The sequence below is a fragment of the Schistocerca cancellata genome, chromosome 1, assembly GCF_023864275.1.
Source record: "Schistocerca cancellata isolate TAMUIC-IGC-003103 chromosome 1, iqSchCanc2.1, whole genome shotgun sequence".
NCBI lineage: Eukaryota > Metazoa > Arthropoda > Insecta > Orthoptera > Acrididae > Schistocerca > Schistocerca cancellata.
Genome location: NC_064626.1, coordinates 161,709,714 through 161,726,037, shown reverse-complemented (window position 1 = coordinate 161,726,037; position 16,324 = coordinate 161,709,714). Strand labels below are relative to the sequence as shown.

The 16,324-nt window shown below is 41.4% G+C and overlaps 1 protein-coding gene across 8 annotated transcripts in view; it reads left to right on the top strand.

Moving 5' to 3' along the window:
* The window catches only part of LOC126167729 (intersectin-1), a 299,692-nt gene that overhangs the window by 229,258 nt on the left and 54,110 nt on the right, over positions 1-16,324 (top strand). For all 8 annotated transcript variants that reach the window (XM_049920505.1, XM_049920504.1, XM_049920503.1 and 5 more), the window contains one exon: positions 366-572. In XM_049920505.1, the coding sequence (XP_049776462.1) occupies positions 366-572 (207 nt within the window). The remainder of the gene's footprint in view (positions 1-365; positions 573-16,324) is intronic.

Here is a 16,324-nt window from a genome sequence, read left to right as displayed (position 1 = left end):
ATGGAATGGATATCAGTTATGGAGTACACAGTTCATAAACTGTGAGTCCAGATCTAAACGTATTCATTTTACAACTCTGGTGTGACATATTTTGGCCTTCCAATATATATAAATGATAATGGCACATGTCCATAAATATTGTATGTCTAAAATCAGAAAATTTGATGTATACTTGAAAACATACTTTGAATATTTCAGCAGATTAAGTGCAAGTGTATTCGCTTGACTATACTTAACCATTTAATTATAAGCTTAATGTCTTCATTGTCCCAAAAGTGCTAATAATGAACAAAAATCAATCTAAGTTGCAAACAATAAATTGTAAATGTATAGAACACAAATTTCATGCAAGAAACTGATTACAGCTCCCAAGGATGACTGCATACATCCGTTTCTGTAGCTGCCAGCTCAGTGCAGCTACATTTCTGCAGAAGATTACAGAAGAATCAGTGGAATTTCGTGAACTTGTTCGCCAGTGCCAGGCTGACCCTCGCACAAAAGGAATGCCACTTAGCAGCTTTCTTATTAAACCAATGCAAAGGATAACAAAATACCCTCTTCTCATAAAGAAGGTATATCTCACAATTTAATCCATTCATTAGAAAAACTAGCAATCATTTTCGAGCACTAATGGCTGGAATGTATTTTCGTACTAAAAATATGTTGTTCTCATCTATTTTCATTCTGCAGCTTTTTCTTGTGGATGTGAGCTGATGATTTGTCCATTCAGTAACTGTGAAAATCCTAATTTTGTGGACAAACAGTCCCAACAATTTCTTGAGTTCTGGAATTGCAGGAGTCTTTGACTGGGATTGGAATTTGTTCTATTGCATCATTACACTTACTCATCAACTACAATGCCAGAAAAAAAAGTACACCCTTTTAGAGGTTTCCAATTCACTCAAAATTTATTGTTGCAACACAGTACATATGGAGTACATGAAATGGTTACATTTAAAGATCAATAGGACAGGTAGTACCAGATATCGACCCATACTGAAACACCCATATCAGAATGTGGTGTAGCCTCCATAGGCGACAATGCAGGCACTGACTCTGGCATACAGTCAATCATACAGGTGGCGAATAATGTCTTGGGATTCATTATATAATGCCTGCTCGACCTCTTCACGTAGCTCTGTAAGACTTGTCAGTTAACGAGTCATGCAAATCACTTCTTGTCTCATGTTCAATTGGAGACAATTCCAGAGATCATGGTGGCCAGGGAAGTTACTGCACATCTTGCAGAGCTTGTTGAGTTTCACAGACAATGTGTGGGCAAGCATTATCCTCTTGGAACAGCACCAACTTCCTGTTGCAAGAACAGCAAAATGACAGGTGTAACAACATTTTGCACATACCGAGCACTAGTTTGTGTCCCCTCCAGAAGTACTGACAGTGAATGGAGCTTATTGTGCCCAGACTGTAAGGCCTGGGATGGGGCCACTGTGTCTTGGATGAATGAATTCTATGAGGCAGCACTCACCAGGTCTACTTTGTATGCACAAACAACCAACACTTGCATGCAGGCAGAGTCTGCTTTCTTTGCTGAAGGCCATGGCACACCATACCATCTTCCAGATTATCCTCTGACTGCACCAGTCAAGCCACACACGTTGATGCTATGGTGTGAGTGGAAGGCAAGCTAGAGGTGTGCGTGCCCAAACTCCCACTGCTAATAACTGATTCTCAATGGTTTTTGTTTACACATCTGAGCTCTCAAGCCCTCTTATCTGTGCTGTGGTAGCTGTATGATCTGCCACTGCTGCCCTTACTATATGGTAGTCCTTGTGGGCATCTGTGCTGTGTGAGTGGCCCCAAACCATGTCTAAGGGTATGAGGATGTTCACATGAGCACTGATACTAGCATCGTTGCACAACTGACACAGCATTTTCAACTTGGGTGGCAGTTCACTGAAAGGACCATCTCACTCCTTTGCAATCCATTGGCTATAGGACACACAAATGTGTACCCGTTGCATGGCTGCTGCTTGCTTCATATGTCTGCACAACACTGAGCCTTCTAACTATGAGCATTCCTTATTAAATGGTGGATACAGATGGTGCTCTGGTAGCTGTACCACTACACTGTCTGTTGGCAGACAACATTCAAACCATTATCCATACAGCTACTATTCCCTAGGTGGCATATGCCATCATCACATCAAAATTGACATCACCTTTCCAGGTGTACTATTTTTTTTCTAGCACTGTATATAGTGCTACATGTTCTGCACTGCTCGCTGATTCAGACTGTCTAACTTGGGCCTGAGGCTAACGGTGTTACTGTAACTTGGTCATACTGACCTCATCAAACTGAAGATTTCAAATTAGGTTTAAAAATAGTAAAAGTCTTCTTATGTGTGTATGAGGTAAGTGCCTAAGGAGATATATATTCTATAGCAGAGTTGAGTCTCAAATAATATCAATTATGTAATGGGCAATCTTTGGAATTTAAATTACATAAAGACCTCATTGATGTCTTGAGCGTGTTGTTCAGTTTTGCTGGTTTCTTGAACTTAAATAATTTCAATGAAATTTTCTTTTTTGTGTGTTCTTTTGTATTTATCTTTCTTCTTAGTTTCATTAATAATTGTCACATAAATTACTTAACATATAAATGTAGAAATGTTCTGAACTATTATTGAATGTTCCTCTTGCAGTTTAAGGAAAGAAAGAAATTTGGTGTATTTGGCTTTCATATGAATATTCCTGCAAGTTTCTTTATTGATTTGTTTTCAAGGACTATTTGTAATTTATGCACTCCTGATATTAGTTTTTAGTTCCCGTCATTTTGTGTTAAACTAATATCATGAATCTGCTGTATCAATCTACAAGACTTCCACAATGTTATCACATTTATTGAACAAAGCAGTGCCTTTGTCAAGACTATGGATTTGTTTTCAGGAGAGAGAATTTTGAATCCTATCTGCTAATGGTCATTCTGCTTTAAGTTTTCCATTGTTTCCTTAAATTACTTCAGACATCTAGAGGCACAGTGCTTCAACAAGGTTTGCCTCATCCCTCTCCTCTTACTTTGCAAAATGGAATATGAGGGGGTAATGCCCACTGCGTCCGTGGTATTTTTTGGTAAAGTTACATGTGCACCCCTTCTCGTTCTGTCTGGCAAGCACCTCATGGAGCTCAGTATTCATTTGCTGGGTATTTGCTTAGCAAACCCAGGGTACTTGAGCAGGTGACTGGTGGTGAAATGTTGTGTGTCACAGGGAATTGAGATCTTAGTTCAACCACCCAGACTGCAAAGTTGGTAAAATGTGTATAAAGAACCTCTCTCAAGGTGAGCTGCACTTCAGAGAGATACGTGGCTTTAGGTGGAACAGTCACTAGTTGGCAACCTCTGGGGAACTAGCCACACCATAGTTGCTCAGTGATGTGGTGCTATGTCTGGGTGGATCCTCATTTGCCTAGCTGCTCATGGAACCAGTATGGAACCCTCAAACTCATTGCTTGTGGCTCCCAGTCGAATCCACCTAACCTAACAAGGGAGCTTGTGTAGCCAGTCCTCCTGACACAGGCGTTATTCCAAGTTGTTTTGTTTGTTGCAACAGAACACATGCTACAGAACAGAATGCATTTTTAGCAGTTAAAAGGAAAGAGGGTAGCTTTGAAAGTGTTTCACCTTTTTCCATTCAAAATGGTTAATAGGGCATTGCTGGCATTTTGAAATCTGTGAATCGATTGAGAAATGTGGCACTGTTGAGCAAATTTCTAGTTCCCAACAAGCATCAAACCTCCAGAATGCTAAATTCCTAAGGGAATATGCATTCAAACTGAAGCTACATAACACCTTTAAGTACAGCAAAGGCGTTATGTCATGCAGATATATTGTTGGTATTCCCAAAGTGGTACTGAAAGATGAGTGGGCTCAAGAAGATGTCATTGATATATACAATGGAATTGGTACATCTACATCTACATTTATACTCCGCAAGCCACCCAACGGTGTGTGGCGGAGGGCACTTTACGTGCCACTGTCATTACCTCCCTTTCCTGTTCCAGTCACGTATGGTTCGCGGGAAGAACAACTGTCTGAAAGCCTCCGTGCGTGCTCTAATCTCTCTAATTTTACATTCGTGATCTCCTCGGGAGGTATAAGTAGGGGGAAGCAATATATTCGATACCTCATCCAGAAATGCACCCTCTCGAAACCTGACGAGCAAGCTACACTGCGATGCAGAGCGCCTCTCTTGCAGAGTCTGCCACTTGAGTTTGTTAAACATCTCCGTAACGCTATCACGGTTACCAAATAACCCTGTGACGAAACACGCCGCTCTTCTTTGGATCTTCTCTATCTCCTCCATCAACCCGATCTGGTACGGATCCCACACTGATGAGCAATAGTCAAGTATAGGTCAAACGAGTGTTTTGTAAGCCACCTCCTTTGTTGATGGACTACATTTTCTAAGGACTCTCCCAATGAATCTCAACCTGGTACCCGCCTTACCAACAATTAATTTTATATGATCATTCCACTTCAAATCGTTCCACACGCATACTCCCAGATATTTTACAGAAGTAACTGCTACCAATGTTTGTTCCGCTATCATATAATCATACAATAAAGGATCCTTCTTTCTATGTATTCGCAATACATTACATTTGTCTATGTTAAGGGTCAGTTGCCACTCCCTGCACCAAGTGCCTATCCGCTGCAGATCTTCCTGATGGTGAACTGATTAAATTAGATTCATTTATTCTTACCTTCAGTATCACAACACTTCCAGAGCATGCAAGGCAGGTGCGCAGCTTTATGTCCCCAACTCAATGCGCTGTTTTAAATTCCAGTGTTTTGGTACATGGGCACACCACTGTAACATGTAAAAGAGAAGCCACTTGCAGCAAATATGGTAAGGCCACCCACAGAGACATTGTTTGCTTGTCTCGCTCGAATTGTTCTAATTGCTCTGGGGATCACCCTGTCTGGAGTAGAGATTGCAGCATCTACCTTGAGGAAAGGAAGGCACAGAAGCTCAAAACAACAAAGCATATCTTGTGTGGTGAGACCAAAAAGATCTACATGGCCATACAGCCTCCCACTTTCATTACTTCACTGACTTAAAATGTCTAATCCAAAAGCAGTTGCCTCTACACAATTTGAGATTGCTAGTGTCAGCACTGCTACCCGTGTTTGTCAATGCTGTTGTAAAGATGCTATTGTTTCAGAGTGCATAGCTCCCCCCAGAAGATCACTAAAGGCTACAGCTGCTGCCATTATTGAGCATCTGGCACCTCAAAAGGCAGACTCCAATAAATGGGTTAGCACTGTCATTATCAGTGCTGCGGAGGTTCCTAAGAAGCCTCCTCTAGCAAACAAATCAAATTGGAAGTGTCAACCTCAAAAGAAGACCGTTCATAAATGGTCAGATTGTGTAGATCTCATCCTCTCTGACAGTTCTAATGGTTTACTTTGTAGACAGAACATGAAGTCTGCCTGAGGCAACCATCTAATCCCCAGACTAAGCCTCAATCCTCCGCAGTATCCCCACTCTGGCGGAGAGACAGGATGAAAGAAAACCCTCACCAGTAAATGGCCCCCACAGTACAATGGAATATCAGTGGGTTCAAGAGACATTTGGAGGAACTTACACTCCTAATGCAGGAATATCCCCTATACTCATGCTTACAAGAACCACATTTTAATCTACTGATGCCCCTATGCTACGGGACTATACCATCCACCTCAAGGATGACATGACTGGCAAATGGGCAATGGGAGGGGTAGCTATGTTTGTCAATTACACATACCACTCCTGTGCTCTATCCCTGGTTACTAACCTACAAGCAGTTGCCAGTGAAGTTCACTGTTTGCTCTTTTTGTTTGCCACCACAGGAAGTGATGCATTCTGAGGCTCTCACATATCTTATGGGCCAACTCTCGTGACCATTTCTTGTACTGGGAGACTTCAATGCCCTTAATTTATTATGGGGCTCACACTCTACTTTTCCTAATAGTTGAGTTTTGAGAGCATTATGATGTCTGAGGAACTGTGCATCCTGTGTCAGTAACTGTGCACATGAACAATCCCACTCATTTCTCTCTTACTACTGGGTCATCCTCAGCTATACACCTATTTCTGCACCCCAACCCTTGTAGACTCTGCCCAGTGTGAAGTAACTGATGACCTACATTCCAATGACAATGTCCCACTCTTGATTTACATATTGGATGGAAGCTGCTGAAATGAAAGACCAACAGAGTTAACAGGACATTGTTCAGTCAGCTAGCTGTGTTTGAATGCCAATGCAGCAGCCAGGAATGGTTGGACCATATCACATGTGGTTCACCAGGCCACTAACTTATGTACCCTGAAGTTCTCAGGACATCTTAGAATGCAGCCTGGACATTGGTAGACTGTGCATGCTGCTCAGCAATGTGGGTCAGGTATGTGGCTCTCCATTGGTTTAAGTGATGTCCAACAGTAGAAAACATTGCAACCTTTCAAGTAATGAGAGCCAAAACTCAACTCATAATCAAGAAGAGCAAGAAAGTACCATGGCTCACATTTCTGGGCCCTTATCAACTGCTCCAGATATTATACAAAAGTATGGAAGCCATCAGCAGGATTCATGGTAAATTCAGTTGTTTACCAACAGCAGTGGTGCAGAAGCAGAGTTGTCTACAAACAATGCCCAGAAACTTCACCAAGACAGTGGTAGAGCATTTTGCAATGACTGCTGCCACTGCCAGCCAGTATCCAGCATTCTGCTGCTACCACGTGACATGGAGAGGGGTGAGTTGGACTTCAGCTCCAACTGTTCTGAGTCTTACAACTGCCCTTTCTCAACTGCCATTCCTCCATGTGGGAGTTGGGTTTGGCACTGAGGCTCACAGTACTGCACCAAGTCATAACCAAATCAAGTACATCAAGCTGCAATACTTGCAAGCAGCATGAAAGGAAATCCTTCTCAAATATTTTAATTCAGAACTGCAGACAAGACAGTTTCCCAGTTTGTGGAGAGAGACTATTTTGAGACCTCTCCTCAAGCCAGGAAAGAATCAAATATCCCAGTAATTACTGTGGTGCTGCCTTAACGAGCTATTTATGAAAGACTGTGGAGCCATCAGTCAGCCGTCATATGGTCTGCATCTTGGAGACCAGGCAGATCCTTGCAGCTATTAGTGTCATTTGAAGAGATGTTGATCTACTAATGACAACAGTGAGACAGCTATCCTTATACCTTCCTACATTAGCAGTATTGTATAGGAATATTTTTTGACACCAATAAGTCATACAACACTACTTGGAGGCATGACATTCTCAGATTGCACCACCAATGAGACATTCAAGGCCACCTCCCCATATTCATTTGCTCCTTCTTATGGAAACACTCTTTTCATCACAAACTTGGTGGTATGTTATCAGATAGTTTTGAGCACGTAAGTGGTGTTCCTCATGAAAGTGTTTTAAGTGTCACCTTCTTTGCTGTAGGTATTAACAGTTAGTGTTTGTGGTAAGGAATTCCGTGCAATGTTCCTTATTTGTGGACAGTTTTGCCATTTTCTATACCCCATCCAACATTACAACAGTGACTCGTCAGCTGCAACTTACTGTGAGAAGGATGGAGGAGTGATTTTCAAAGGTGTGTGTGTGTGTGTGTGTGTGTGTGTGTGTGTGTGTGTGTGTGTGTGTTTTTGTTTGTTTGTTTGTTTTCATTTTCATCATATTTTTAATGTACCTAGCTTGCATATGAGGGACACCATTCTACATTTTAAAGACTCATTGTGGTATGTGGACTCATTTTTATTCCAAACTGTTGTGGTTACCACATCTAAAAGATCCAAAAACCTCTTAATATCTTAAAGTGTCATAGCCACATGCCTTGAGGAATGGGCAGCATATGCCAGTTCCAGGTTTATAAGGCTTTTGTGAGATCATGGCTAGAATTTAGATGTACAGTTGTACAGATCAATGAGACCCTTTTACCTGAAGAACATTGGCGTTATCCATCATGAGGGAATCAAGCATACACAATCTGTGTGCTGAGGTTGGGGAACCGCTACAAAACATCCAGCGGCCACTCCTCATGATGTGTCAAGTGTAGAAGTTCCTCACTACTCCCAATTGACCTGCATTCCAGACTGTTGCTGTCCAACTATGGAACACCTTTTTACTAATCATCCACAAGCAATGAGGCCATTTAAGATCCATGTGAAGCATCTGCTGGAGTCTCTTGATGTGGGACAAGTTAAAACCCAAACCCAGAATTGGAACTTACTGCCACCTCAGTTACTACAGTGGCCCAGAATAATTTTAGATTTAATGTGATACTGGAGAGACTGCATTCTTGTATCTGTTTTAATAACACATTTTATGCATTTTAAATGAGCACCACAACTATGTAGCTGTATTGGCAGGTGGGTGTAAACAGGGGGGCTCCATTGGTTGCTCTGTTGTCTTCCCCGATCATTTCCTTAAGATCCGATTACCTCAAGAATTTACTGTGATTGAAGCAGAATTTTACATGATCCTGAGGGAACTGGAGAAAATGTGATGTGTTGTGACTACTAAATTTCTCTTTTGCTCTGACTCCCTGAATGCCCGTATCTCTTTCCAACACTTGTACCCAACAAATAAAATAGTCCAGAATATACAGGATGCCTTTCTTCATCTACAGAGGCTGGGGAAGGAGATGTCTTTTAGCTGTTTACCAGAGAAAATGGGTATTAACAAGAACAAACTATCAGATGTAGCAGTGAAGGAGGCATGTTGCAATAATCCGAAAGTACTATGTGCTATATCCCTAGGTGCTATCAATTAACTGTTGAGGTACAGAGACATAGATAGATTGGAAGAAGAATGGCTGGAAATTACAGACAATAAGCTGCATCTTGTAAAGTCTACAACTCAACCATGGTGTGCCTCATTCAAGCCACAAAGATGGGATGATGTCCTTCTCGCTCATCTTCATATAGCACGAGGCCCTGTGACACATGGCTTCTTGCTTCATATGTGGTGCTTGTGGTGTACAGATCAACAGATCACAGTGTGCCACATTTGGTGGGCTGTGTTGTATATTCAGACCAAAGGACAGCAGCTCCTCCTATCTTTTAACTGGTAATCAGATGAATATGTTACAGCTTATAAGGTTTTGTGACATGTCCAGCTTGTTCCCAAAAGTTATAGGAGAATTTTTTAGTCTTTGGTCAGGGGGCTGGCTCATCCCTGTTTTTTGTAAGTGATCAGCCAGTTGCATTTACCTGTGTCATTATTGTAGCTTTCCTCCTGCATATCTTGTGTTTTAATTCCCAGTTTTGATTTTACATTATCATAAGGGATGTGAGATAGTATATTTTTGTGTTATTTATTCTTCTTTGTTTTATGACTCTTTTTTAAACCATTTCAATGACATTCGTTCCTACTAACTTTTGTAAGGTCACTGATAACCTTGTCATTAAGCCGTTAAGCACCTGTAAAGTGCCAAAACACACACACACACACACACACACACACAAATGTAATAGTTCCCGATTTCTAAGATTCAGAAGATGCTAAACTACACCCCCCTCCCCCCCTTTCTCTCTCTCTCTCTCTCTCTCTCTGTCTCTCTCTCTCTCTCTCTCTGTGTGTGTGTGTGTGTGTGTGTGTGTGTGTGTGTGTGTGTTGTGTGTGTGTTTCGCTTCATGGGTGTCTCTCTTAATCACTGTTGTGCCTATCAGTTCCACTGTTGTGATACAGCAGCTACTTTGGAGGGCTTTCCTAACTATAGTTAAAAACTATGAACAGTTGTTTTAAATTCAGAAGAATGGACTTGTTTCCTACATTTCCTGATTATGCTATCAAGATATTTGATACAAATCAAGTGAAAAAGAATAATATTAAACTTTGTTAATTTTTCTGTTTGTTTTGTGACAAAACATATTTAGGTTTTTTTTCCAGAAACAATGTCATTGGGAATTTTTACTTTGCTTTCTATTTCATTTATTAAAACATTGTGTACCTTTGATTCCCATAATGAAGAAAAGGCTTTGATGATAACTAACAGCCATTTTAACCAAGGATTGGCCATGGCAGTGCTGAATCTGTACCAATGCCACACTTTTCTGAGCAGTTGCTGCTGGTATTCCTCCCAGGTCTCCATAATTCTTTATTCTCTGTCTGTAGTCAAACTGTTACGTACTTCATCTACTACAATCTCCTTGGCCCCTTCACCAAAACAATTGCACAATGGCCCTATGTTCACTGTCATGTGGCTAGGATTGGTGCTTGGCATGACAATGCTTATGACTTGAAAATCTGTTCCTAATATGTCCTATAGCAGCTAGCCTATGTTCCACCCATCACGACTATCTATCAGGGAGATTTTGTACATCCTACTGCCTTTTGTTTACACCCTTGCCCTAATTACATTCCTACCAGACTGCTGAAGCCTGCTTTCTATTATATCTAGTGGTTCATCTCCTCATAGCTCACGTTACAAGGCAAACTTGTTTATTTCAAATTTGATTACAGAACTTTTCATTATTTGCCTTGTATTTATTACAGTTTTTCCAGTTGACGCATTCCCCCTCCACCTTCCACCCTTCAAAATATGTAATTTCACAAGATCTAATCCAGTCTCTTGTTCAGTGATCCTCTCCTGACTGTTTAGTGATTCAATTTTTTTTTCTTCTTCACAGCCTACAGTTCCAACACAGAGTCTCAGTGAGCTCCCTGGTGAATTTTTCACTACGGTCACCTCAGAGAAACGTCGCCCCTGACTGCTTACTTGAGGGAAAATCCTTTTCCATACTGCCTGTTTCAATTTTGGGTCTCTGTTTGGTGGCTGTATGTCCTGCCTACTCATAAAAACAAACGATTTAATGATTACCTTTCTTACAATATATCCAGTGTCTACTGAGTTATTTCTTTATCATTCTGCAACCCTCTACACTGATTGATAAGTTAACATAGAGAACTCATTTTCAGAGTCATATGTGCACTGGTGTGTAAAACTCAAGGATGGAAGTAACTTTCACATGATGTGTCATTTCCAAGTAATATAGCTTGATGACACTTGGACCAAACGAAGAAAGAACTAAAATAGTATAGTATATAAGGTAACTGAAAGAAGTACACAATGAAGTGAACAGAAATAATGTTTTTATTCATAGACAATAATTAAAGTGAAGTCACATTGATTTATGATGGCTCCTGGACAGCACAAAAGAGGGACAAGGTTCTTAATAGGGTGTGTGGTAACCACGGACAGTAATGCACCGTCTGCAGTGCACTACCATTGAAGCCCCAATGTTGGTAAGGAGTGTTTGTGGTAGAGCATTCCATTCCTTTGTCAGAGTGGTTGACAATTGCTGGATAGTCTTTGGTGCAAGTGGATGAGTTGCATTTGGTCATTCCAATGCTTCCCTCCTGTGCTCAATGGGATTTAAGATTGGGGGGGGGGGGGGGGGGGGAGAACAGGCAAGCCAGCCCATTCGCGTCATCCATAAAAATGAAGTCAGGACTGAAAGCACCCTTGAAAAGTTGCACATGTGGAAGTGCAGTGTCACAAGAGCATTGACAGGTGAGTGTAGTGTGTTCAAAGATTTGGAGGTCAGAATGCCCGTGCAACATTATGCCTCCTCACACCATAACACCTGGACCACCAAAAGGATCATGTTCAATAGTGTTGGACGTACCTTCATATGGTGCAAGGTGGGAGCACCAAATGCATCCAGGAACATTTTTGAACATGATCATGTTGATAATCTGGATGTTATGGTGTGAGGAGACCTCCAAATCTTTGAACATGGCACACTCACGAGTAAACATTATTGTTCTACTGTACTCCTCCCCCATGTATGTCTTTTTAGGGGTGCCTTTGATGCTGACCACATTTTTATGGATGGCAGTGTGTGACTGCACCAAAGAGCACTGGTGGAGGAGCTCTTGAAATGAAAGGATGTTTGGCAAATAAATTGGCACTTTGCAGAGTACGCACTGCTATACATGCTGGTTACACACCTTATTAAGAACTGTGTCCTGCCTTTGTTGTTTTCCAGGGGACCGTCATAAACCACAGTGACTTCAATGTAATTGTTGACTTTGAATAAAAGCATTGTTTCTCTTCATCTCTGAACCATGTATTTACTTTCAAAACCTTTTCTTAAGAATTTACTTTATTTACTAGTGATTCATCAAGAACATTCACACATTTAATCACACTATGTGAATGTGGAAGAAGTTGCCAGTGGGTAACTGATGAAAACAAATTAAATTTCTTTCAACAAATGGAAATTTTATTCCTAAAAGCCCCCCCCCCCCCCTTTTCTTACATATTTAAAATTATAATCAGAAAGCACCCTCTAAATATCAAGTTACAATTTATTCAGAGGCAGAAAGAACAAATTTTGACAGCATGAGCTTTCGGGCTGAGAACCTTGCCGCTGCCTTTTGACATGGCCGTAGTCATGACTGCTCACAACCTCTGAAAGACTACACTGGTGCAAATCTGCAACACACCAGATTACTTTAAACTAAAAATTTTAACAACTCACACAAGCACATAAACTATGCTCCTCGTAGGAGGGATGGAAATGGTACAAAACACTAACATTAAAAAAATATATATTAACTTGGCACCGAAGGTGCAACTTGATTAAAAAAAAAAAAACTCTTATGTTGGAAGGGTGGCAACTTTATATACCAAAATGACTATTTAAATAAAAAACCCATGAAATGCAGTCTTACATAAAATATACAAACAGCTCTACATTACACATATACTGCCACTGAAGATGATAGGCAAGAGAAAAACATATTTCAGGAATTCGGCCATTACACTTCAAGCAATAAATTTGTTAACACTGAATCTGACAAACATGACAGAGGCAGCTATTAACGTATGGCAGATTGACAGGGAGATTACTGAACAACCCGAACCACAGGTTGCTTTAACCCACCCCTACTCCACAAGGGAAAAACGGACCACCCAATTCATAAATAACCACCTTCTGGTGGGTGGGAAAACGGAGAAGAATGGTGGGACGACCCCAAAACAAAGCGGCTGGTGACCGCACCAAGAAAACAAGCAGAATTTAACAAGTAAATAAAACAACATATCTCCAATCACTTAACTTCTAATAAACTGCGATTTCTGATGAAGACCTGGCGCAGCAACCCCAATGCTCTCCCAAACCATCCGCTCCCAGCCGCTTCAACAGACGCAGGAAGGCGCACCAATCTCCCATCTCATGGTGTCGCAGCTTGCAGCGGCCAGCCCGATATCGTGGGTTGACGCCTGTTGCTCTCATGTCGACCGTGAAGCCACTACCCCCCACTATACGGCGCGTCCCACTGGACTCACATGGCGACCTCACATCCGCCGACGCTCAAGGTGGACAACCAACCGAGCGACCAACCGATCAATCCAACCGCCAATGACCGCTGCCCGGGCAACTCGAGCAGACTGGCCACCAGCACTCCGACAACAGACAGACACTAATTGCCGCACAAATGCGAATGAGAGACAGACCAGCAACTGGTGACACAAGACTGACCAAGACTCTCTCTGACTGACTAACCTCCCGATCCAACTGCCAATGACCATTGCCTGAACAAACTCAAGCAGACTGGCAGCCTAATGCATACTAGCACTCTGGATGACAGACAGACACTGACTGTGACCTGGCTGAGCAACTGACCAGACTCGCCCCTAGCGAGCTCATAGTGCCCCTTAAAGGCACGTGAACAGGCAACCTTCCCCCTCTTCCACCGGAGAGAGACACCAAAACTGCGATTGCCACAGCAGCGCCACCACCAGAAACGGAGGGCGACTGCTTCACACTAGATGCTGCGGTGCGGTCTTCAAAACATCAAATTTACCATGGCTCAATTTCATTACATATTTCTTTCTGTTACTGTCTGTACCATATGAAGCAGCTATTTCTATGTATGGTCCAAGTTTCACCTGACTATGTTACGTGGCAGTGACACATCATGCTGATGTTAGTTTCGTCCTTAAGTTTTGCACATCAGAGTGTATGTCTCTAGTGTACATTCTGAAAACAAATTTTCCTGTACCAAATTCCTGCAAATGGTATATTTTGGAATTCAGTTTCATTGTCAAGTATATATCTTCCCAAATTTAAACTGAGTAAGGCTGCCTGCGATTGGTATACACGAGGAGAGTGTTTGAAATTCCTGTCTGCCCTTCCAGATTCAGGGTTATGGAAAACCTAAATCTGGAAAGGCATTAGAGGATTTCAGACCCTCTTCTCTTTTTAAGGTTAACCATAGTTTCCCTGATGCAAGGATGCTCTAGAAAGGAAAGACCAATACCATTTGCCATTTTCATTCAGCCTTAGCGTGTCCCCCATCCCTAATATATTCTACTTGAACATGGTGTTAACATCTACACTTTCCTTTCTCTTCCCAGATTCAGTGGCAGAATTAAAAAATTGCTCTTGAGGTGAAAATGGCTTCCACTTAACATGTTATGAGGGCATCTTAGTGGAAAATATATGTAAAAGCAATATTCGATGGATGCAACTGTGGCTCTGCCGGACAATTTTATTTTATAGTCCTGAAATGCCAAAATACAGAAAGAAAACAAAAAATATAATGGAATTAAACACACTGTCAGAAATTTGACCATATGATTTTTCCCCCAATTTGTTACTAACAACATGTTTCCATTGTATATTTTGGTCCAAGATGCACCAAAACAATGCCTTGCATAGCTTCTCTTGCCCACAATGATCAGATTTCTTCCTAACTGCAGTCTCTTCCTGATGATATCTGACAGATCTGCTTTCATTGTCATTTCTGCACATCTTGTTTGCCTTCAAGCAATTGACTGCAGATATGGAAACTGTGAGCCCATATCGTCATCATAGGCGAATTATGAGTTTGACCCACACTGTCACCTTCAACATTTCCATATTGTGTAAGTGTATTTTTAGTGAACATGTCACTCCAAGTAGCATTCTAGTATCCTGGTTTGTGTCGCATCACATATTGTCCTTCATAAATTTCTGCAAGACATGGTCAGGTAATTTTTCCACAGATCTCAAATTGAAGACATATACAGAAAAATGGGCTGACCCTCAGATGTAAAAGCTTCGAGATAAGTGTTGCCATCTGTTGCTGGGCACGGAAAGTATAAAAATTGACATTGGTCTCACCCCTAAATATCTTAATGCGATATTTAGGGGTGAGACCAGTGTCAGTCTTGATAGTTCCCATACCCAACAGCAGATGGCAACACTTATCTCCAAACTTTTGCATTTGAGGGTTAGTCCATTTTTTCGCACGTCTTCAATTGTACAAGCAATACCTCGGACAGTTGAAGTGGTTAGCTGCAAAAAAATAGGGAAGGATTTCCTCCACTGCCCAGAGATGTAGTGGAAAATCTCCTTCTTGTTTGGTTCTAATGAAGGCCACTGTTATGAACACTGGCTTGATAAGACAGTCTACCCACCACTTAGTTATTTCATTGAATGCCACTTTCATGTCCAATGCTGCTGAAAGGTCTGCATAGCCTCTAATTGTTTAAGCCTTCAAAATATTTCTCAGCAGCTGTTTGGTTACAGTTAGTAGTGCATTGATATTCTGAGGAAATTTCTTTCCTAGCAGCGTATGAGCCACACTACCTCATGCACTGTTTATAAGTTCTTGAAGACCACTGTTTGCCCTAAGAGTTTCAACACAACCAATGAAATGCATGAGTGTGTGCATCCCACTAGCCATAGAACAAACTTGTTACATGCATGAAGTAAGACCCCTGTTAATCCAGCTGCAACTCAATATAATGCCTGGTCTGTTGTAAGCACAACATATTCTTGGCATGCATCAGTTGTGCGTCATTTGACCTCCACCACAGTGTTGAGCATGGTGTCAGGGTGTGAAGGTATCAGGCTGACAAGGGGTGTTTATGCTGGAGCAGTCATAGACCTTAGTGTGTGTCCTTGTTCTTGACACAAATGAGTTTTGAATCCATTGAATTCTGTGCAGTCTTCTTCTGAAACAATGGCACATAGGAACTGGCAATCCAACTGTTGCGCTCTGCAAGCAGATAAGTCTTGCATTTCCAATACCTGTTGGCAGTGCCCTGTTCTTATCATTTCAATTTGTGGCTTTCAAGCTTTCATAGGACCATGATATCTCTGGGCTTCAACATCAGCAACAAAAGGATTTTGAAGCTTTTTCTTTGTTACACAAGGAATGGTATTCTCTGATTTAGACATTGTAGCAGTATTACTCACAAAGGCAGTCTGGGTTAACAGAAGTGACATGGAACAAGTTGACTATTTGATCATGAAATTCACCGATCAAAATTATATACTACTGGCTGTATGAGAGCACCATTATTACCAGAGAAACAT